Source organism: Colobus angolensis, unplaced genomic scaffold (genome assembly GCF_000951035.1).
Source record: "Colobus angolensis palliatus isolate OR3802 unplaced genomic scaffold, Cang.pa_1.0 Scaffold7, whole genome shotgun sequence".
NCBI classification, from domain to species: Eukaryota; Metazoa; Chordata; class Mammalia; order Primates; family Cercopithecidae; genus Colobus; species Colobus angolensis.
In genome coordinates, this window is record NW_012120709.1 from 8,307,041 (window position 1) to 8,325,367 (window position 18,327).

Below are 18,327 nucleotides of genomic sequence, written 5' to 3' on the forward strand. Positions count from 1 at the left end.
TCACTTTATGATGAGCAAAGTCTTACTTCAGAAGAAATACATAAGATTTTTATATGCACTTAAGAACACAGCCTCAAAATATATAAAATATTTTTAACCATGGTGGGTGATTTTAACATACCATTGTCAGTAATTGATAGAACAAATAGATTTTAAAAATCAAAAGATATATAAAAATTAAATGTGATTAACAAACCTGATCAAAGGGATATGTTCTTTGTAAGTAAATATACAACATTTATAAAATGAATCATATATAAGACCATGAAACAAGCCTTAACACATTTCAAAGGATTGGAGTCACACAGCCCACATCCTCTAACCACAATGCAATTTACCTAAAATCTACTAACTAAAAGATAACCATTAAGAAACAAGTTTCTAAATAAATCATGATTCTGAAGGAAAAAAATATCATAGGAATTTCTAAATATTTAGATCTGAACAATAATAGAAATACTTTATGTATCTATCAGGTTTTCTCTACCTCAGCACCGTTGACATTTTGAACTGGATAATGCTTTATTGTGGGAGACTGTCTAGTGCATTGTAACATGTTTAGCAGCATCCCTGGCCTCTACCCACTAGATGCCATAGCACTTCCCTATCATGACAAGTGCTCCCAGACTTTACCAAATATCCCCTGGGTGGCAAAAATCACCTATCGTTCAGAACCACACACATATTATATTTCCTCCTAAAATGTGGAAGGCCAGAATGTATCCATCCCATTCTAGGAACAATAAAAGATAAATGGCAAAAGTATAACTTTTCTTGAGCCAATTAGAGAGCTGAGGTCACATCACAACCAAGTAGCCTAGCATCCAAGAAAACACAGAAACATCTAAAGAGAGACAGGTCGTGAACATTTTCTCACCCATGGGAGAATATGAGAGGGAAATGTCGGGTTGCATACAAGCTGATCTTAGAAATTCTGTTTAAATCTTCAACAGATTGCTAAAAGATGAATGGGGACTACTGTGAGGATGTAGAACCTCTGGGAGCCAGAGGCAAAAGGGAACTTCACCCTACTCAGATTCTTCTCCATGGATCTACACTGAGTGTTCATGAGGAAAATAGGAGGCAGAACAGGAGACAAGAGAAACCCTTCCTCAGTAGTGCAGACCTGACAAAGGGCAGCAGCCACTGCTGTAGGAAAGCCATGAAGCGCCCCCCATACAGAACGTTTCCCCCTGCAGAATAAAGGCCATCTGGGACAGAGGCAGCATATCTTCTTGATTGCTCTCAAGGCACAGGTGAAGACTTAGTGGGGATAGGGAAAAAGTAAAGGAAAAAAGCCTCTACCCCTGGGAGAGGAGCAAGAAACATTCCTGGGCCAAAACCATTAGAGGTATCCTACTGTTAGAGGAGGGGTCTAAAATTCTCTTGCACAGAACCTGCCAAAGATACAAGGCAAAGTTAACTGTCATGGGAAGGAGGAGCAGGAGAAAGCGGGGGGCACACAGGGTCTGCTTAAGACTGAGCCTGGACCAGCGCAACAGAAAAATTACCCTACTTCCCCACCACCAGACCAGCAAGTACCAAGTAACAAATAAATCTACTACTGGGAGACAGGCAAGGGCATAGAGAGAGATCCCTTCTACTGTACACACATGTAGGAAGGCCAAAACATGAGGGCAGAACAGGAACATTTCAAGGGGTAGGGGGACTCTCCAAGACGCCTGCATAAGTACAGAGTAACACTAATGGAATTTGAAATTAGTAATGTTAGTAATGTGCTGTAGTTGGCTGCAGCAACAACAAAACCCAAACCCACTCAGGGAGGCTGAGGCAGGCAGATCGCTTGAGCCCAGGAGTTTGAGACCAGCTGGGCAACATGGTGAAACCCTGTATCTACAAAAAATTCAAAAAAAATTAGTCAGGCATGGTGGCACATGCCTGTGGTCCCAGCTACTCCAGAGGCTGAAGTGGGAGGATAACCTGAGCCCAAGGAGGTCAAGGCTGCAATGAGCCGATGAGCCGTGATCACAGCACTGCACTCCAGCTTGGGCAACAGAGGGAGACCCTGTCTCAAAAAAAAAAAAAAAAAAAGCTTGCATTTTTTAAACTTCAGTATTGAGCAGATGATAGAGGAAAAATGATCCCTGAGAATGTAGAATCACAGTCTAGTACAAGTATCACACTAATTTACAGCCCATACTCACATTACCTGAGTAGTTCTTAAGATCTCAAGCAAAGAATTTAATTTAGAATGATTTCAAACTGGTAGTATTCCAAAACACTTGGGAAAAGTACATTTATATCTAGACCTATATTCCAGTCCTCATAGAATTATCATAAGTGAAATCCAAGGAAAATGAGCAGCCCACAAAAAAAAAGTAAATAAGTTAATCCATAACAAAAAAAGGCACCAAGAAAAAAAAAATCAAAAGAATCCATAAAACAGAATAAACAGACCCAGAAAGGATTTAGATAACGAAATGACCAGGCACAAACTATAAATAACTGTGCTTGTATGCTCTAAAGTTATCAGAAGTAAGTTTTAAAATGCAAAAATGCAGTCATTTTTATACTTAAACATGCAGGAAATAAGAAACTATAAAGAAAGAACAAACAGATTTGAAAAAGGGCCCAAATAGAATGCCTGGAAATTGAAAATATAATAATTGGAACGTAAAATTTAGTAGATGGTTTAACCACCAGATTACAGACATCCGAAGAGAGAATTAGTAAACTAGAACATGAATCAAAGAAATTTATCCACAATATATTTTAGAGAGACAAAGAGATGGAAAATATGATATAGAGCTTAAAAGACACAAAAGAGTAAATTAAAAAGCCTGAAAGGCCAGAAACAATATCTAAAGTGATAATGGTTGACAACTTTCCCAATGTGATGAACGATACCAACCTACAAGTTCAACAACCCAACATATTTCAGAATAAATAAAAAGAAATTACCACAAGATACATCACAGTTAACTTTAATCAGCAACAAAAAAGGCAGAAAACAATGAAAAAAGATCAGGAGATATTGATAACATGTCCAATGTGCTGAGAGAAAGTAACTTGCAAATTTAATACCTTCTTTTTTTGAGACGGAGTCTCGCTTTGTCGCCCAGGCTGGAATGCAATGGTTCAATCTCAGCTCACTGCAAGCTCCGCCTCCCAGGTTCAGCTGGGACTACAGGCGCCCGCCTCCACGCCTGGCTAATTTTTTGCATTTTTTAGTAGAGATGGGGTTTCACCGTATTAGCCAGGATGGTCTCGATCTTCTGACCTCATGATCCACTCTTCCTTGGCCTCCCAAAGTGCTGGGATTACAGGCGTGAGCCACCACACCCAGCCATTTAATACCTTCTTAACATGAAAATGTCTCTCAAGAAGAGGGGTGAATTAAAAATATGTTCAGACAAAAACCAAGAGACTTTGTTAACAGCAGACTTGCTAAAGAAAATTCTCACTGCACTTCACCAGGCAGAAAGTGTAGTTAACCTCAGATGGACAGTCTGAGAGAGTAAATTTCAACAAACATTGCATAAAACAATAAACATAATAAAGTAGTGTATGTTTCAGAGAGAAAAAGGTTGGAATTAGAATACCTATCAATAATAGGACATAAGTTCAGAGGGCATAAATGGAGTTAAAGTATAGTAGCATGTTTACATTGTTAGGGAATTGGGTAAAGTCCTAGATTAAAGTTAGATATTGATAACTGAAGTATGCCTGTGATAATTACTAGAGTCACAACTAAAGAACTAGAAATGTAATATACAGCTTCCAAACTGGTAGAGAAGGAAAAGTGGCACAGCTAACAAATCAATCAGAAATAAAGCAACAAAGGAGAGAAAAATAAACATAGAAGAAATACTGTAAGATTGTATGTAGGAGTATATTTACAATAACTGTAACTGTAGTAACTGCTACAGTTAAAAGAGGTTGTTAAATGGAACTTTACATTGAAACTGTATTCTGTTTATAAACAATACATTTAAAACATAAGGATATTAAAAAACTGAAAGCAAAAAAGATGGAAAAGGTATACCAAGCAAGTTTTAACCAAAGGAAAGCTGGTTTTGATTCACTTTTAAATAGAAAGCATTATTAGACATAAAAAGTATCACTTTGGGCCAGGCGCAGTGGCTCACTCCCGTAATCCCAGCATTTTGGGAGGACGAAGCAGGCAGATCACAAGGTCAAGAGATCGAGACCATCCTGGCCAACATGGTGAAACACCGTTTCTACTGAAAATACAAAAATTATCTGAGTGTGGTGGTGCGTGCCTGTAGTCCCAGCTACTCAGGAGGCTGAGGCAGGAGAATCGCTTGAATCTGGGAGGTGGAGGTTGCAGTGAGCCGAGATTGCGCCACTGCACTCCAGGTGGGCAACAGAGCAAGACTCCGTCTCAAAAAAAAAAAAAAAAAAAATCACTTTATGATGAGCAAAGTCTTACTTCAGAAGAAATACATAAGATTTTTATATGCACTTAAGAACACAGCCTCAAAATATATAAAATATTTTTAACCATGGTGGGTGATTTTAACATACCATTGTCAGTAATTGATAGAACAAATAGATTTTAAAAATCAAAAGATATATAAAAATTAAATGTGATTAACAAACCTGATCAAAGGGATATGTTCTTTGTAAGTAAATATACAACATTTATAAAATGAATCATATATAAGACCATGAAACAAGCCTTAACACATTTCAAAGGATTGGAGTCACACAGCCCACATCCTCTAACCACAATGCAATTTACCTAAAATCTACTAACTAAAAGATAACCATTAAGAAACAAGTTTCTAAATAAATCATGATTCTGAAGGAAAAAAATATCATAGGAATTTCTAAATATTTAGATCTGAACAATAATAGAAATACTTTATGTATCTATCAGGTTTTCTCTACCTCAGCACCGTTGACATTTTGAACTGGATAATGCTTTATTGTGGGAGACTGTCTAGTGCATTGTAACATGTTTAGCAGCATCCCTGGCCTCTACCCACTAGATGCCATAGCACTTCCCTATCATGACAAGTGCTCCCAGACTTTACCAAATATCCCCTGGGTGGCAAAAATCACCTATCGTTCAGAACCACACACATATTATATTTCCTCCTAAAATGTGGAAGGCCAGAATGTATCCATCCCATTCTAGGAACAATAAAAGATAAATGGCAAAAGTATAACTTTTCTTGAGCCAATTAGAGAGCTGAGGTCACATCACAACCAAGTAGCCTAGCATCCAAGAAAACACAGAAACATCTAAAGAGAGACAGGTCGTGAACATTTTCTCACCCATGGGAGAATATGAGAGGGAAATGTCGGGTTGCATACAAGCTGATCTTAGAAATTCTGTTTAAATCTTCAACAGATTGCTAAAAGATGAATGGGGACTACTGTGAGGATGTAGAACCTCTGGGAGCCAGAGGCAAAAGGGAACTTCACCCTACTCAGATTCTTCTCCATGGATCTACACTGAGTGTTCATGAGGAAAATAGGAGGCAGAACAGGAGACAAGAGAAACCCTTCCTCAGTAGTGCAGACCTGACAAAGGGCAGCAGCCACTGCTGTAGGAAAGCCATGAAGCGCCCCCCATACAGAACGTTTCCCCCTGCAGAATAAAGGCCATCTGGGACAGAGGCAGCATATCTTCTTGATTGCTCTCAAGGCACAGGTGAAGACTTAGTGGGGATAGGGAAAAAGTAAAGGAAAAAAGCCTCTACCCCTGGGAGAGGAGCAAGAAACATTCCTGGGCCAAAACCATTAGAGGTATCCTACTGTTAGAGGAGGGGTCTAAAATTCTCTTGCACAGAACCTGCCAAAGATACAAGGCAAAGTTAACTGTCATGGGAAGGAGGAGCAGGAGAAAGCGGGGGGCACACAGGGTCTGCTTAAGACTGAGCCTGGACCAGCGCAACAGAAAAATTACCCTACTTCCCCACCACCAGACCAGCAAGTACCAAGTAACAAATAAATCTACTACTGGGAGACAGGCAAGGGCATAGAGAGAGATCCCTTCTACTGTACACACATGTAGGAAGGCCAAAACATGAGGGCAGAACAGGAACATTTCAAGGGGTAGGGGGACTCTCCAAGACGCCTGCATAAGTACAGAGTAACACTAATGGAATTTGAAATTAGTAATGTTAGTAATGTGCTGTAGTTGGCTGCAGCAACAACAAAACCCAAACCCACTCAGGGAGGCTGAGGCAGGCAGATCGCTTGAGCCCAGGAGTTTGAGACCAGCTGGGCAACATGGTGAAACCCTGTATCTACAAAAAATTCAAAAAAAATTAGTCAGGCATGGTGGCACATGCCTGTGGTCCCAGCTACTCCAGAGGCTGAAGTGGGAGGATAACCTGAGCCCAAGGAGGTCAAGGCTGCAATGAGCCGATGAGCCGTGATCACAGCACTGCACTCCAGCTTGGGCAACAGAGGGAGACCCTGTCTCAAAAAAAAAAAAAAAAAAAAGCTCAAATTCCCTATTAAGGTTTTAAACATCTACACATACATACTACACACACCTACACACACACATACCCTCCAGTGACCTAGCAGAAGTGGCAGAAGTGGATATACTCATTTCAAGACACAAATACTATCTGCCTCGGTTCCTAGCATTCCAAAAATGATATCCAGCATTCAGTCAAAAATTATGAGACATACCAAAAGAACAAGAGAAAAAAAACACTATCAAGGGACAAAGCAAGCAATGAGTAAGATGCAGAGATGACCAAGATGTTGGAACTATCAGGTAACTTAAATAACTATGACTAATATGCTAAAGGTTATAGTGGGAAAGATGAATAACACAAGAGAGAGAGACAACGTGCATGAACAGATGGAGAATTTCAGCAGAGAGATGAAAACTATAAGAGACAGATGTGTGAGAAAGAAAAGTAACAGAAATGGAAGATGTTTTATATGTGTTCATCATTAGACTCAAGACACCACTGACGAATCAGTGAACTTGAATATAAGTCAATAAAAAATTTTCCAAACTGAAGGAGCAAGAGAAAAAACAAAAAGAAAATAAACAAACTACAGCTACACACATCATCATTGATGAATCTAAAAATTTATAATTTGGGGCAAAAAAAGTAAATCACAGGAGAATAAAGAGAGTACAATTCTATTTATATGAAGTCTAAAAACAGCTAAAACTAAACTATTATTTTGCATGCTTGCAATTAATATGTGCTAAAATCACAAAGAATCAAACCAGTATAGTGGGTTGGTTACCTCTTTGGGTGAGGGAAGGAAATGAAATCCGTAGGGCACTGTGTAGGCAGGAAGTGACGGGAAGCTTCCAAGGCAGTGATAATGTTCAAATTTCTTAATCTAGGTGGTTACACAGACATTAACTTTATACGTATTAATTGAAATATGCATATATTATATACTCTGTATTTTTAAATTAAAACAATTTAAAAATAATATGTTAATAAAAAGCAGGGAGCTACAATCATGAACTAAGGCTATGAGTTTAAGATGTAAAATTATGCAGATAAAGAAAAAAATTTAAGTCAATAATTGGAGAATTTTTAAATTTTTATTTGATACTTCCACATATTTAAATGCTTCCTGTAAAAGATTCTGCATGAATTATTTTTCTTTTGCTCAGATACTTGCTATTATATAGACAAAAATCTAAAAATTGAAAAGGGAACCAAGTTACTCAATTTTTTATGCCTCAATAACTAAATAAACATCTCTTTTTTTCTGAGAAGCTCCAAGGATGAAATTAATATTTGTGATTAAAAAAAAAGAAAGAAAAAAATAACATTTGAATGAAGATTGTTATATAATAGTAAAAGTACTAGGAATTCTCTTTCATCAACATAAGCTTTATGTAATTGTTTATAATCAAATTACTTCCATTTTTGGACCTAATATAAGTATAAAGACTATTTCTGGGGGGTGATAGAAAAAAGTTTCTTACTCAATTTTGAATATTTTGATACATCAGAATTTAATAATTGATTCATTAGTCATTCTTCTATTTCTGTATATGTAACTAAATTATTTTGGTATTGTGGTATAATTTTTTCAGATATACAAGAATCCATTTGCAAAAACCCATCCATCAAAAATACTTTACAAATAATACCACTTCTGGTAAGTATTTGAAGAAGTTCTTTTTTTCTTTTTCTAGGAAACTTCTGATTTTATGTACATATCAATACAGGTAAGAACCCTGTATTAATATTAATATTTCTTGGGATTGGTTTATAGAGGTTCTCTCCTCAATCAGCTTTTTATTATAAGACGGTTTGTTAGAATTATGCAAATATCCTCTCATTTAAAAAAAATGTGAAAGGTCAGAATATGACGTTTTTTTTAACGTTTAGGCTCAGGGGTACATGTGCAGGTTTGTTAAATAGGTAAATTGTGTATCGCAGGGGTTTGATTTACAGATTATTTCACCACCCAGGTAATAAGCAGAGTACCTGATAGGTAGTTTTTCAATCCTCTCCTTCCTCCCATCCTCCATGGCCTCAATTGGGCCCCAATGTCTGTTGTTCCCGTCTTTGTGTTCATGTGTACTCAATGTTTAGCTCCCACTTATAAGTGAGAAGGTGTGGTATTTGGTTTTCGGTTCCTGTATTAGTTTACTTAGGATTATGGCCTCCAGCTCTATCCATGTTGCTGCAAAGGACATGATCTTGGTCTTTTTTATGGCTGCATAGTATTCTATGGTTTACATATACCACATTTTCTCTATCCAGTCTACGATTGATGGGCATTTAGGTTGATTCCATGTCTTTGTGAATAGTGCTGCAATGAACATACCCCTGCATGTCTTTAAGATAGAAGGATTTGCATTCCTTCAGGGTGTATACCCAATAATGGGACTGCTGGGTTGAATGGTACTTCTGTTTTAAGTTCTTTAAGAAGTCGCCACACTGCTTTCCACGATGACTGAAGTAATTTGCATTCCCACCAGCAGTGTATAAGAATTCCCTTTTCTCCGCAGCCTCACCAGTATCTGCTATTTTTTTACTTTTTAATAATAGCCATTCTCACTGGTGTGAGATGCTATCTCATTGTGGTTTTGATTTGCATTTTTTAAATGATTAGTGATGTTGAGGTTTTTTCATATGTTTGTTGACATGTGTGTCTTCCTTTGAAAAATGTCTGTTCGGCCGGGCGCGGTGGCTCAAGCCTGTAATCCCAGCACTCTGGGAGGCCGAGACGGGTGGATCACGAGGTCAGGAGATCGAGACCATCCTGGCTAACACGGTGAAACCCCATCTCTACTAAAAAATACAAAAAACTAGCCGGGCGACGTGGCGGGCACCTGTAGTCCCAGCTACTCGGGAGGCTGAGGCAGGAGAATGGCATGAACCTGGGAGGCGGAGCTTGCGGTGAGCTGAGATCCGGCCACCGCACTCCAGCCTGGGTGATAGCGAGACTCCGTCTCAAAAAAAAAAAAGAAAAATGTCTGTTCATGTTCTTTGCCCACTTTTTAATGGGGTTGTTTTTTGCTTGTTAATTTGTTTTAGGTTCCTTATAGATTCTCAATATTAGGCCAGGCACAGTGGCTCACGTCTGTAATCCCAGCACTTTGGGAGGCTGAGGCTGGCAGATCACCTGAGGTCAGTAGATTGAGACCAGCCTGGTGAAACCCTGTCTCTACTAAAAATATAAAAAATTAGTCGGGCTTGGTGGTGTGCACCTGTAGTCTCAAATACTCAGGAGGCTGAGGCAGGAGAATCGCTTGAATCTGGGAGGTGGAGGTTGCAGTGAGCCGAGATTGCGCCATTGCACTCCAGCCTGGGCGACAAGAGCAAAACTCTATCTCAAAAAGACTTTTTAAAAAGATTCCGGATGTTAGAACTTTGTCAGATGTGTAGTTTGCAAATATTGTCTCCCATTCTGTAGGCTGTCTGTTTACTCTATTGATGGTTTATTTTGCTGTGCAGAAGCTCTTTAGTCTAGTTAGGTTCCATTTGTCAATGTTTGCTTTTCTTGCGATTGCTTTTGGTGTCTTCATCATGAATTCTTTACTAGGGCCTATGTCCAGGATGGTGTTTCCTAGGTTATCTTCTAGGGTTTTTATAGTTTTAGGCTTTATTTAAGTCTTTAATCCATCTTGGGTTGATTTTTGTATATGGCATAAGGAAGGGGTCCAGCTTCAGTCTTCTGCACATGGCTAGCCACTTATCCCAGCACCATTAATTGAATGGGGAATCCTTTCCCCATTGCTTGTTTTCCATCAACTTTGTTGAAGATCAGATGGTTATAAGAGTGCAACATTATTTCTGGGCTGTCTACAGAATATGAACATTTTTATATTCAGAGTATTTTCATCAGTCCTGGGAGCAGAAACAGGTATTAGTGTACCAATCTTCAAATAATTTTAGACGTGTATCCTAATTGAAAAACTGCTAAGAAGTGTACATCATTAAGGATCCATATCTCTTCTGTGTCTTTAGAGTTGTTTTTTTTTAAATTATACTTTAAGTTCTGGGATACATGTACAGAACGTGCAGGTTTGTTACCTAGGTCAACACGTGCCATGGTGGGTTGCTGCACCCATCAACCCATCATCTACATTAGGTATTTCCCCTAATGCTCTCCCTCCCCTACCTCCCCACCCCCGATAGGCCCTGGTGTGTGATGTTCCCCTCCCTGCGTCCATGTGTTCTCATTGTTCAACTCCCACTTATGAGTGAGAACATGCAGTGTTAAAACTAGACGTTACTGAATCTTTATTTTTTGCCTTGGCACTGGGTTCTGGTAAAAATGGTCTGAAACAGTACTTTTTAAACTTTAGTGTACTTTGTACCACCTACAGATCTTGGTAAATACATTTTCTAATGTAGTAGGTCTGGGATGTGAGTAGGTAATACCAATGCTGCTAGCTAACTTTGAAACACAAGTTAGTTCTATGTGAAGCACTAACTTCACATAGAAACATAAACATGGATACACATTGGAATCACATGGAGAACTTTAAAAAATATTGATGCCTGGGTCGTACCTGAGAGCAGCTTCAGCATTTAGATATTTCTAAGCTCTCTGAAGAATTTGAATGGGAAGCGAAGGATGAGAAACACTGGTCTAGAAACAGTGAGGACAAACAAGAAAGTCGCCTACCCTTCTTGTTCCCCTGTCCTTTGTCCATCTGGGAGTTCTTGAGGAAGGGGATCAAAGTGTAGCCTGCACTGATGAGGAAAGCCAGTGAAGGAGTCAATCCAAGTACCCTCTCCCATTGACAGTACTGGACATACAGTGACAAATTCTTCTTTTGCTGGACTTCTCTTAGTCACCAATCTCAATAAAACAGCAGTACTACATAAATGTTGAATTAACTGTTACAGTCAAGAAAGAGATTTATGAAACACTTTCATGTCTCAGTGACCAATTTTGCTTTGCTTCTCATTTGCAGTGTATAAATGGTCTTCCATTTCTTCTTTCGTTTATTAAATATTAAGTGCTGTCTATGTGCCAGAAACTTTGCTACATTCTAAGAATACATCATGAGCACAAAATAGCCAACTTTGCTAAGGCTAGGATTCACATTTCTAGGTTAGAAATTTTCGCCACAGAAGAAGGCAAAAGTGACCAGAAGCCATTATTGTTGGAAGATCTTGATCATGGTTAGTCAGTGATGGACAAATACAAAGGTGCCCAGCAGCTCACTCCTCTCTACTCTGTAGCATCTTCATGACTACAGGCCCTGCTGGCCAACAGCAGCCCCGGGCCCACCACCAGGCACTGGGCTGCGGACCTGAAGACAGTAGCTTCAGAAAAGCAGACTCATTCCACATTCAGCAGTTTCCATAGATTTCCCCAGCAAGCTCCCCCTTCATAGTTCCACTTCAGCAGCTTGGGCATGCTTAGATTATCCGATTTCCCTGCAAGCTTCAATGTGTTTCCCACACCAGTGTTTCAAACAGCCTGCTTAGTCATCCTTTCTCTGATCCTGACTGGCACGCCACAGTAGAGCAGGCTACATTTTTATGCTTTGCCCCATATACTCTGATCCTTCAGTTTTCCTTTTCCAGACCCTCATTTTCCCAGCTCCTGTATTTGGCAAAATGTAATTCCTGTAATAAATACCTTAGTCCTATAATTCTTATAATGGCTTTGTTTTCCTGATGGGTACAGTCTGATAGAGGAAACATAAAAATAAGCAGTCTCTTATACATCAGTGTAAAAAGCGCTAACTTCACAGGTATATGAACATATAGGAGATGAACAACATTCTGAATTCTGAGAAAAGCTTCAGAGTTAGCCAAATGAATATTATTTCAGAGACTGAAAAGGAGAAAATAACTTCCCGGGACTAAATGAAACAGATTCATTACAAAGAGGGAGAGAGACAACTGGAGAGGGACACAGGGGCTAACATTCCCATAGGTTTCCTTCTGACGTGCCTACCGATGTGGGTTCCAGGCCCTTTCATCATTAGTTCCATTGGACATTGTTTTCACAAGAACTCCCGTTTCTGCTATACAACACTATAGAGATTTATTGGTAACAGAATTTATCTAGTAGAAAATTTTAAATAAAGAGCTTTAAATGCAGGTGCAAATAAATTGGAATTTATCATTTCACTTTGAACCCTGAATTTTTATTTTATTTTATTATTATTATTTTTTTTTTTGAGACAGAATCTTGCTCTGTCACCCAGGCTGGAGTACAGTGGAGCGATCTGGGCTCACTGCAACCTCCGCCTCCCAGGTTCAAGTGATTCCTCAGCCTCCCGAGCACCTGGGATTACAGGCACATAACACCACACCCAGCTAATTTTTGTATTTTCAGTACAGACAGGGTTTTACCATATTGGCCAGGCTGGTCTCGAACTCCTGACTTTGTGATCTGCCCACCTCAGCCTCCCAAAGTGCTGGGATTACAGGCGTGAGCCACTGCGCCCAGCCTGAACCCTGAATTTTTAATGAAATTGTAAAATTGGACATTTTCAAAATGGGAATTTTACCTTTTAGAGTAGAAAGGTACTGATGAAAATAACATAAGGGTTGAGGTAAATAATCTGTAAAGTCCTCTCCAACCTTAAAATCATTACCTGGGAGAATGATGTCAGGATATATTGAATATGCCACTATTTGGCATACTAGCCTAGTTTGTGGCTGCACTGTTTCAGCATGTGTTTGCATGCTTGTTTCTCCCTCTGATTTCCAGGAGAAGAGAGAAGATAGAACCAGCAGCTGCAGAGACAAGAGATAAATTCCAGCAGAATCCGTCTAAGAAGACCTTTCATGTACTTCTCTAGGACTAGATGAATACTATTTTGTCAAAACCAGCCATAGGAAAACATGTGAGCAACAACCCTTGTGAACATTTGTCCTAACTCAGATTTTGTGAGCAGTGAAGTTTAACAGAGCAGTGACATTTAACAAAGCAGTGAAGTTTAACAAAGTTCTGAGAATACCATGAAAGACATTATGCCTGCCTGAACAAAAAGCAGGACATAACCTAGCTCTGAATACATGCCACAAGGATGAAGCTTGTGAGTAGAACAAACAAACATTTTTCCACAGAATTCATAGTGCTCCTTTGTAATTTATAGATTCCATGTTGAAATATATGTTAAATAAAATTTCTGTTTATTAAACCTCTTTTTATGAAACCTCTAACTTACTGATAAGATGTTTATAAAGTATGGCATATTTTGATTTTTTAATTGCCCATTTCAGTGTAATAAATATTCCTAAAGTCACCACATCCCACAAAATGGCCCTTGGTAGCAGCAATAGAGCAAAAGTTACCTTTTTGTATGGTGAAGGGAGGCCTTCCTACGGCTGTACAATTACATCAATTCTTCCAAATTTCATACATGGCACTTTGGCATACAGAAAAAACATGAAATTTTTCATTAAAATGTCATGAATCAAGCTAGGGCCATTGGCTTATGCCTGTAATCCCAGCACTTTGCAGGCCAAGGTGGGCAGATGGCTTGAGCTCAGGAGTTCGTGACCAGCCTGGGCAACCCTGTCTCTACAAAAAATACAAAAATTAACCAGGCATGGTGGCATGCACCTGTAGTCCCAGCTCCTTGGGGTCTGAGGCAAGAGGATTACTTAAGCCCAGGAGGATTACTTGAACCTGGGAGGTTGAGGCTACGGTGAGCTGTGTGTCGCCACTGCACACCAGCCTGGGTGACAGTGTGAGACCCGGTCTCAAAATTTAAAAAAAATTTTAAAAGGTAATGAATCAAAATTAGAAATTAAGAGTTTTAAGAAAACATGTTATGTGGTCTTTTATTAATAACACTACTAAATTTTCGTTCCTCCCCATAATTAGTTTTGAAACACTTGATGCAGTGAGAAATGCATTAACATGTTGAATGCCTACCATGTACCAGATTTTGTGCATATGTTTTTTATTTAATCTGACCAGTCACCCAAACCATGGGTATTTTTGTCTCCATTTTACAGATAAGAAACTGGAGGCTTAAAGAAGTTAAACTTACCCAAAGCCACATAGCTACCTACAGTGAGAGAATCAAGATTCAAACTCAGGTTTACCTGGTTCCAAAACCCATGCTCTTTCTGCCACACCTTGTTGGTAGAAATGGAAACTATTGGATGAAATGAGGGAAAACAGAAAATGAATTCACTTTTTCAATGAAGAAAATTAGTGAAAAAATTGATCTAATGAAGGAAACATTTGTGCTTTCCTATATTTTTAATTATAAGAGTAGGATTTAGGAAGGCAACAGAAAATTTAGTGCTTAGACTTTTAAATAGAAAGTTGTGTGCCCTTTTAGAAAATACTTGAGAATTTTTATACTATCAAGAAAAAATTATGTAAATTAAGATGTAATTTATAAAATAACATTTAAATGGGGGTAAGCAGGCCAGAAGAGTGTGCCAAGTTGTTTCTGAATCATTCTAAGCACCTCAGATGAAAACTCACTTTTATTAAAAAAAAAAAACAAAAAACAAGGGTTTATGTTCATGTACACTAGTAGTATATATGTACACAGCAGCATCCTGCATGCCAAACTAGCTTCACCGTTAATAATCCCTCACTTTAACACCTCTTAGGAACCAAAGAATGCCTCTGCAAGCAAAAGATAGTTGAAAATAGTTAAAATCCAAAGTCAGAATAGGCCAATAAGAAAAAAAGCCTAAATAGTAAGCTGGTGAAACAAGATAAGATTTGCATTTTATTAGAACTTGCACATTATGACATTGTCCTTTTATGAAACTGTGGTATGACCAGAATTCTTATGCAATTCTGCCCATGGCTACTCCAGAATTTTAGTAGATACAGGGTGGGTTCATTGAAAGTGACAAAAGTGGGAAGACAAAGAGTAAAGATCCCTTGTGAATTAAAGTGGAAGAGAATAGCACTTTGCATGCTATAAAAGTGGAAATGTAATAAAAATAAAATTTTTTGGCTGGACACAGTGGCTCATGCCTGTAATTCCAGCACTTTGGAAGGTCGAGGCAGGATTGCTTGAGCCCAGGAGTTTGAGGCCAACCTGGGCAATGCAGCAAGACCCCATCTCTATATAAAATATTAAAATGTTGACTGGGCATGGTGGCTCACACCTGTAATCCCAGCACTTTGGGAGGCCAAGATAGGCAGATCACGAGGTCAAAAGATGGAAACCATCCTGGCCAACATGGTGAGACCCTGTCTCTACTAAAAATACAAAAATTAGCTGGGGGTGGTGGCGTGCACCTGTAGTCCCAGCTACTCAGGAGGCTGAGGCAGGAGAATCACTTGAACCCTGGAGGCGGAGGTTGCAGTGAGCTGAGATTGCGCCACTACACTCCAGCCTGGCAATAGAGCAAGACTCCGTCTCACAAGAAATAAATAAATAAAATTATAAATAAAAATGTTATTTTTTAAAAAATAACTTTTTTAATAATATAAGAAAGAAAAATGCCCTTTCACACTGAATCTTCAAGTTCTAAGGAAAAGAAGAGTCTCCTTTCAAATGTGGAGAATTAAATTTGGAGGAAATCAAAGAAAGCATCACTTTCCTCAATGGAAAAACTTATGAAACTTATTAGACAGCATAATCTCAGGCCAGGCATGCTGGCTCACACCTGTAATCCCAGCACTTTGGGAGGCTGAGGCAGGTGGATCGTTTGAGCTCAGGAATTCAAGACCAGCCTGGGTAACATGGCAAGACCCCGTCTCTACTAAAAATACAAAAAAAAAAAAAAAAGCTGGGCTTGGTGATGTGTGCCTGTGGTCCAAGATACTGGGGAGGCTGAGGTGGGAGGATCACTTGAGCCCGGGGGGCAGAGGCTGCAGTGATCAGGCATCATGCCACTGCACTTCAGCCTGAATGACAGAGCGAGACCCTGTCTCAAAAAAAAAAAAAGATAGTAGTCTCTTGGGCAAAAGGTATCAAATAACCGAAAGAAAAGTTTAAACACATTTGGGAGAGGCAGGGCGTCTAATAACTGGTCAGAAAAATTTACACAGTCTTCATTTGAAAATTGACATCAGGGAGGATTACCATGGCCTTATTTTAAATCCATGTTGCACCAGAATAACTATGTCTGTGTTTCTTATGAATGTTGAAGCTTTTTGCGAAAACTGTACTATAAACATATATAAATATACACACACGTATGTATTTTGATAGATATTACATGTACTAAATTTTGTCAATTTCATGTAATTTACCCTTTACAATAAAAATGATCAATTAAATGTATAACTGTGATTTAGTTTTTATATCTCTGTAAATTTTTAATATAAAAATTCTCAAAATGTTTGAATCTTCTTTGACATTGAGAAAACTGACACTCATGAGCCACAATGCATGCACTAATTTAACTCTAATATACATGAAAATTCGCTTCAGAATTGCTAATCCACATACTTAGGAGAAACAAATTTGCCAACTAAAGTACAGCATTTTTATCATTCTTTTCATGCCCAGTCTTACTTATTCAGTCAACACACAGTTTTCCAAAGTTACTAAGGCCAGTTCCTTCCTTTCTACCACCTTCACTGTGGTGGGTTTTTGTTTTGTTTTTAAGAGTTGGGAGTCTCACTTTATCACCCAGGCTGGGGTGCAGTGGCACAATCATAGCTCAGTGTGGCCTCGAACTCCTGGGCTCAAGAGATCCTCCCACCTCAGTCTCCCAGTCTCTGGGACTAAAGGCATGCACCACAATGCCCGGCTTTTTTTTTTTTTTTTTTTCTTTTTAGAGATGGGATCTCACTGTGTTGCCCAGACTAGACTGGAACCACTGGCCTCAAACCACTTTCCCATCTCAGCCTCCTGAGTCGCTAAGATTACAGGAGTGATAGTTTACCAAGTTTACTCATTTTAATACGGTTAGATTCATTTGTCACAATCTATATTCCACGTTGGATTCTTCCAACATCCTGGATGTTTTTCTTACTTGCATACAGTAAATTCACTCTTTGTAGAATTGTGTAGGTGTTGACATGCATAGCATTGTATACCCACCACTACTGTACCATGCGGAACAGCCCTATCATGCCAAAAATTCCTTCATACAGCCCTGAACAACCACTCATCTGGATTTTTGTTTCTATTATTTTGCTTTTCCCAGAAAGGGGGAATACTAGAATAAAACTTGTGGTGCTGGATTGATGTTGGAGATATATAGAGAATTCTTATAATTTTATGTTTCTCAGCATCCATTTTGAATATAAGTTTAACTTTCTCAACCCAAAAGCAGGGCTTAGTCATCTTTGGCACAATTTCCAGTTCTACATTACACCTGGATGGCTCAAGCTGGTGGCCAGCGACAAGAACTTAGATGGACCTCTCCTGCCTAGCAGACTGGGCTCCCTGCTCTCCTGCCTCTCTTTAAATGGACCATTTAGACATTTGCTTGTTAAAGTGGCCCATACTCCATTCCTTTAGACATGCTGCTAGACACACTTTCTCTCTGGCTCTTCCTTTCTGCCTTATATGACCCAGGGACAGAGGACTGCCCTCCTGACTCATTATTCCCTCCTTGCCCAGGATCTGTAAGTGAAAATCATTGAACTTACTTCCTGTTGTGGTGATGTACTGAATTTGTGCTTTCCATCTGAAGAACCAGGGGACACCAGGGAGAGCACAAGGTTGAACTCCCGGTGCCAAAGTGATGATCAGGCAGGCACAAAGTGGATACAGATCAGACAAGAGCCACAAGGGCACCTGCCAGTATAAACAAGGTTCCCATGTGAGAGACTCCCAGTCAGGACAGGCAACTAGGCCTTAGGCCATCCTCCAGGTAAAAGAAGTATCCCATGAAAGGCACACTGTAAACACCCACATCCATCTCCCCTTCATATCCTTTGGGGTAGGGTTGCTAGCGACTCTGGTACTGGAACCCCAATTTAGCTAAGGGGTCTCAAAATAAGGTACCAAGGCCAGGCACGATGGTTCACCCC

The 18,327-nt window shown here is 39.2% G+C and overlaps 1 protein-coding gene across 1 annotated transcript in view; it reads left to right on the plus strand.

Annotated features, from left to right (window-relative positions):
* CEP126 (centrosomal protein 126kDa) overlaps nucleotides 1-16,621 on the plus strand; it is an 86,905-nt gene extending 70,284 nt beyond the window's left edge. Inside the window, exons 10-11 of the mRNA XM_011926614.1 lie at nucleotides 8,024-8,088; nucleotides 13,123-16,621. Of these exons, the coding sequence (XP_011782004.1) occupies nucleotides 8,024-8,088; nucleotides 13,123-13,167 (110 nt within the window). The 3' untranslated portion in view covers nucleotides 13,168-16,621. The remainder of the gene's footprint in view (nucleotides 1-8,023; nucleotides 8,089-13,122) is intronic.
* Nucleotides 16,622-18,327: the final 1,706 nt, after the last annotated feature.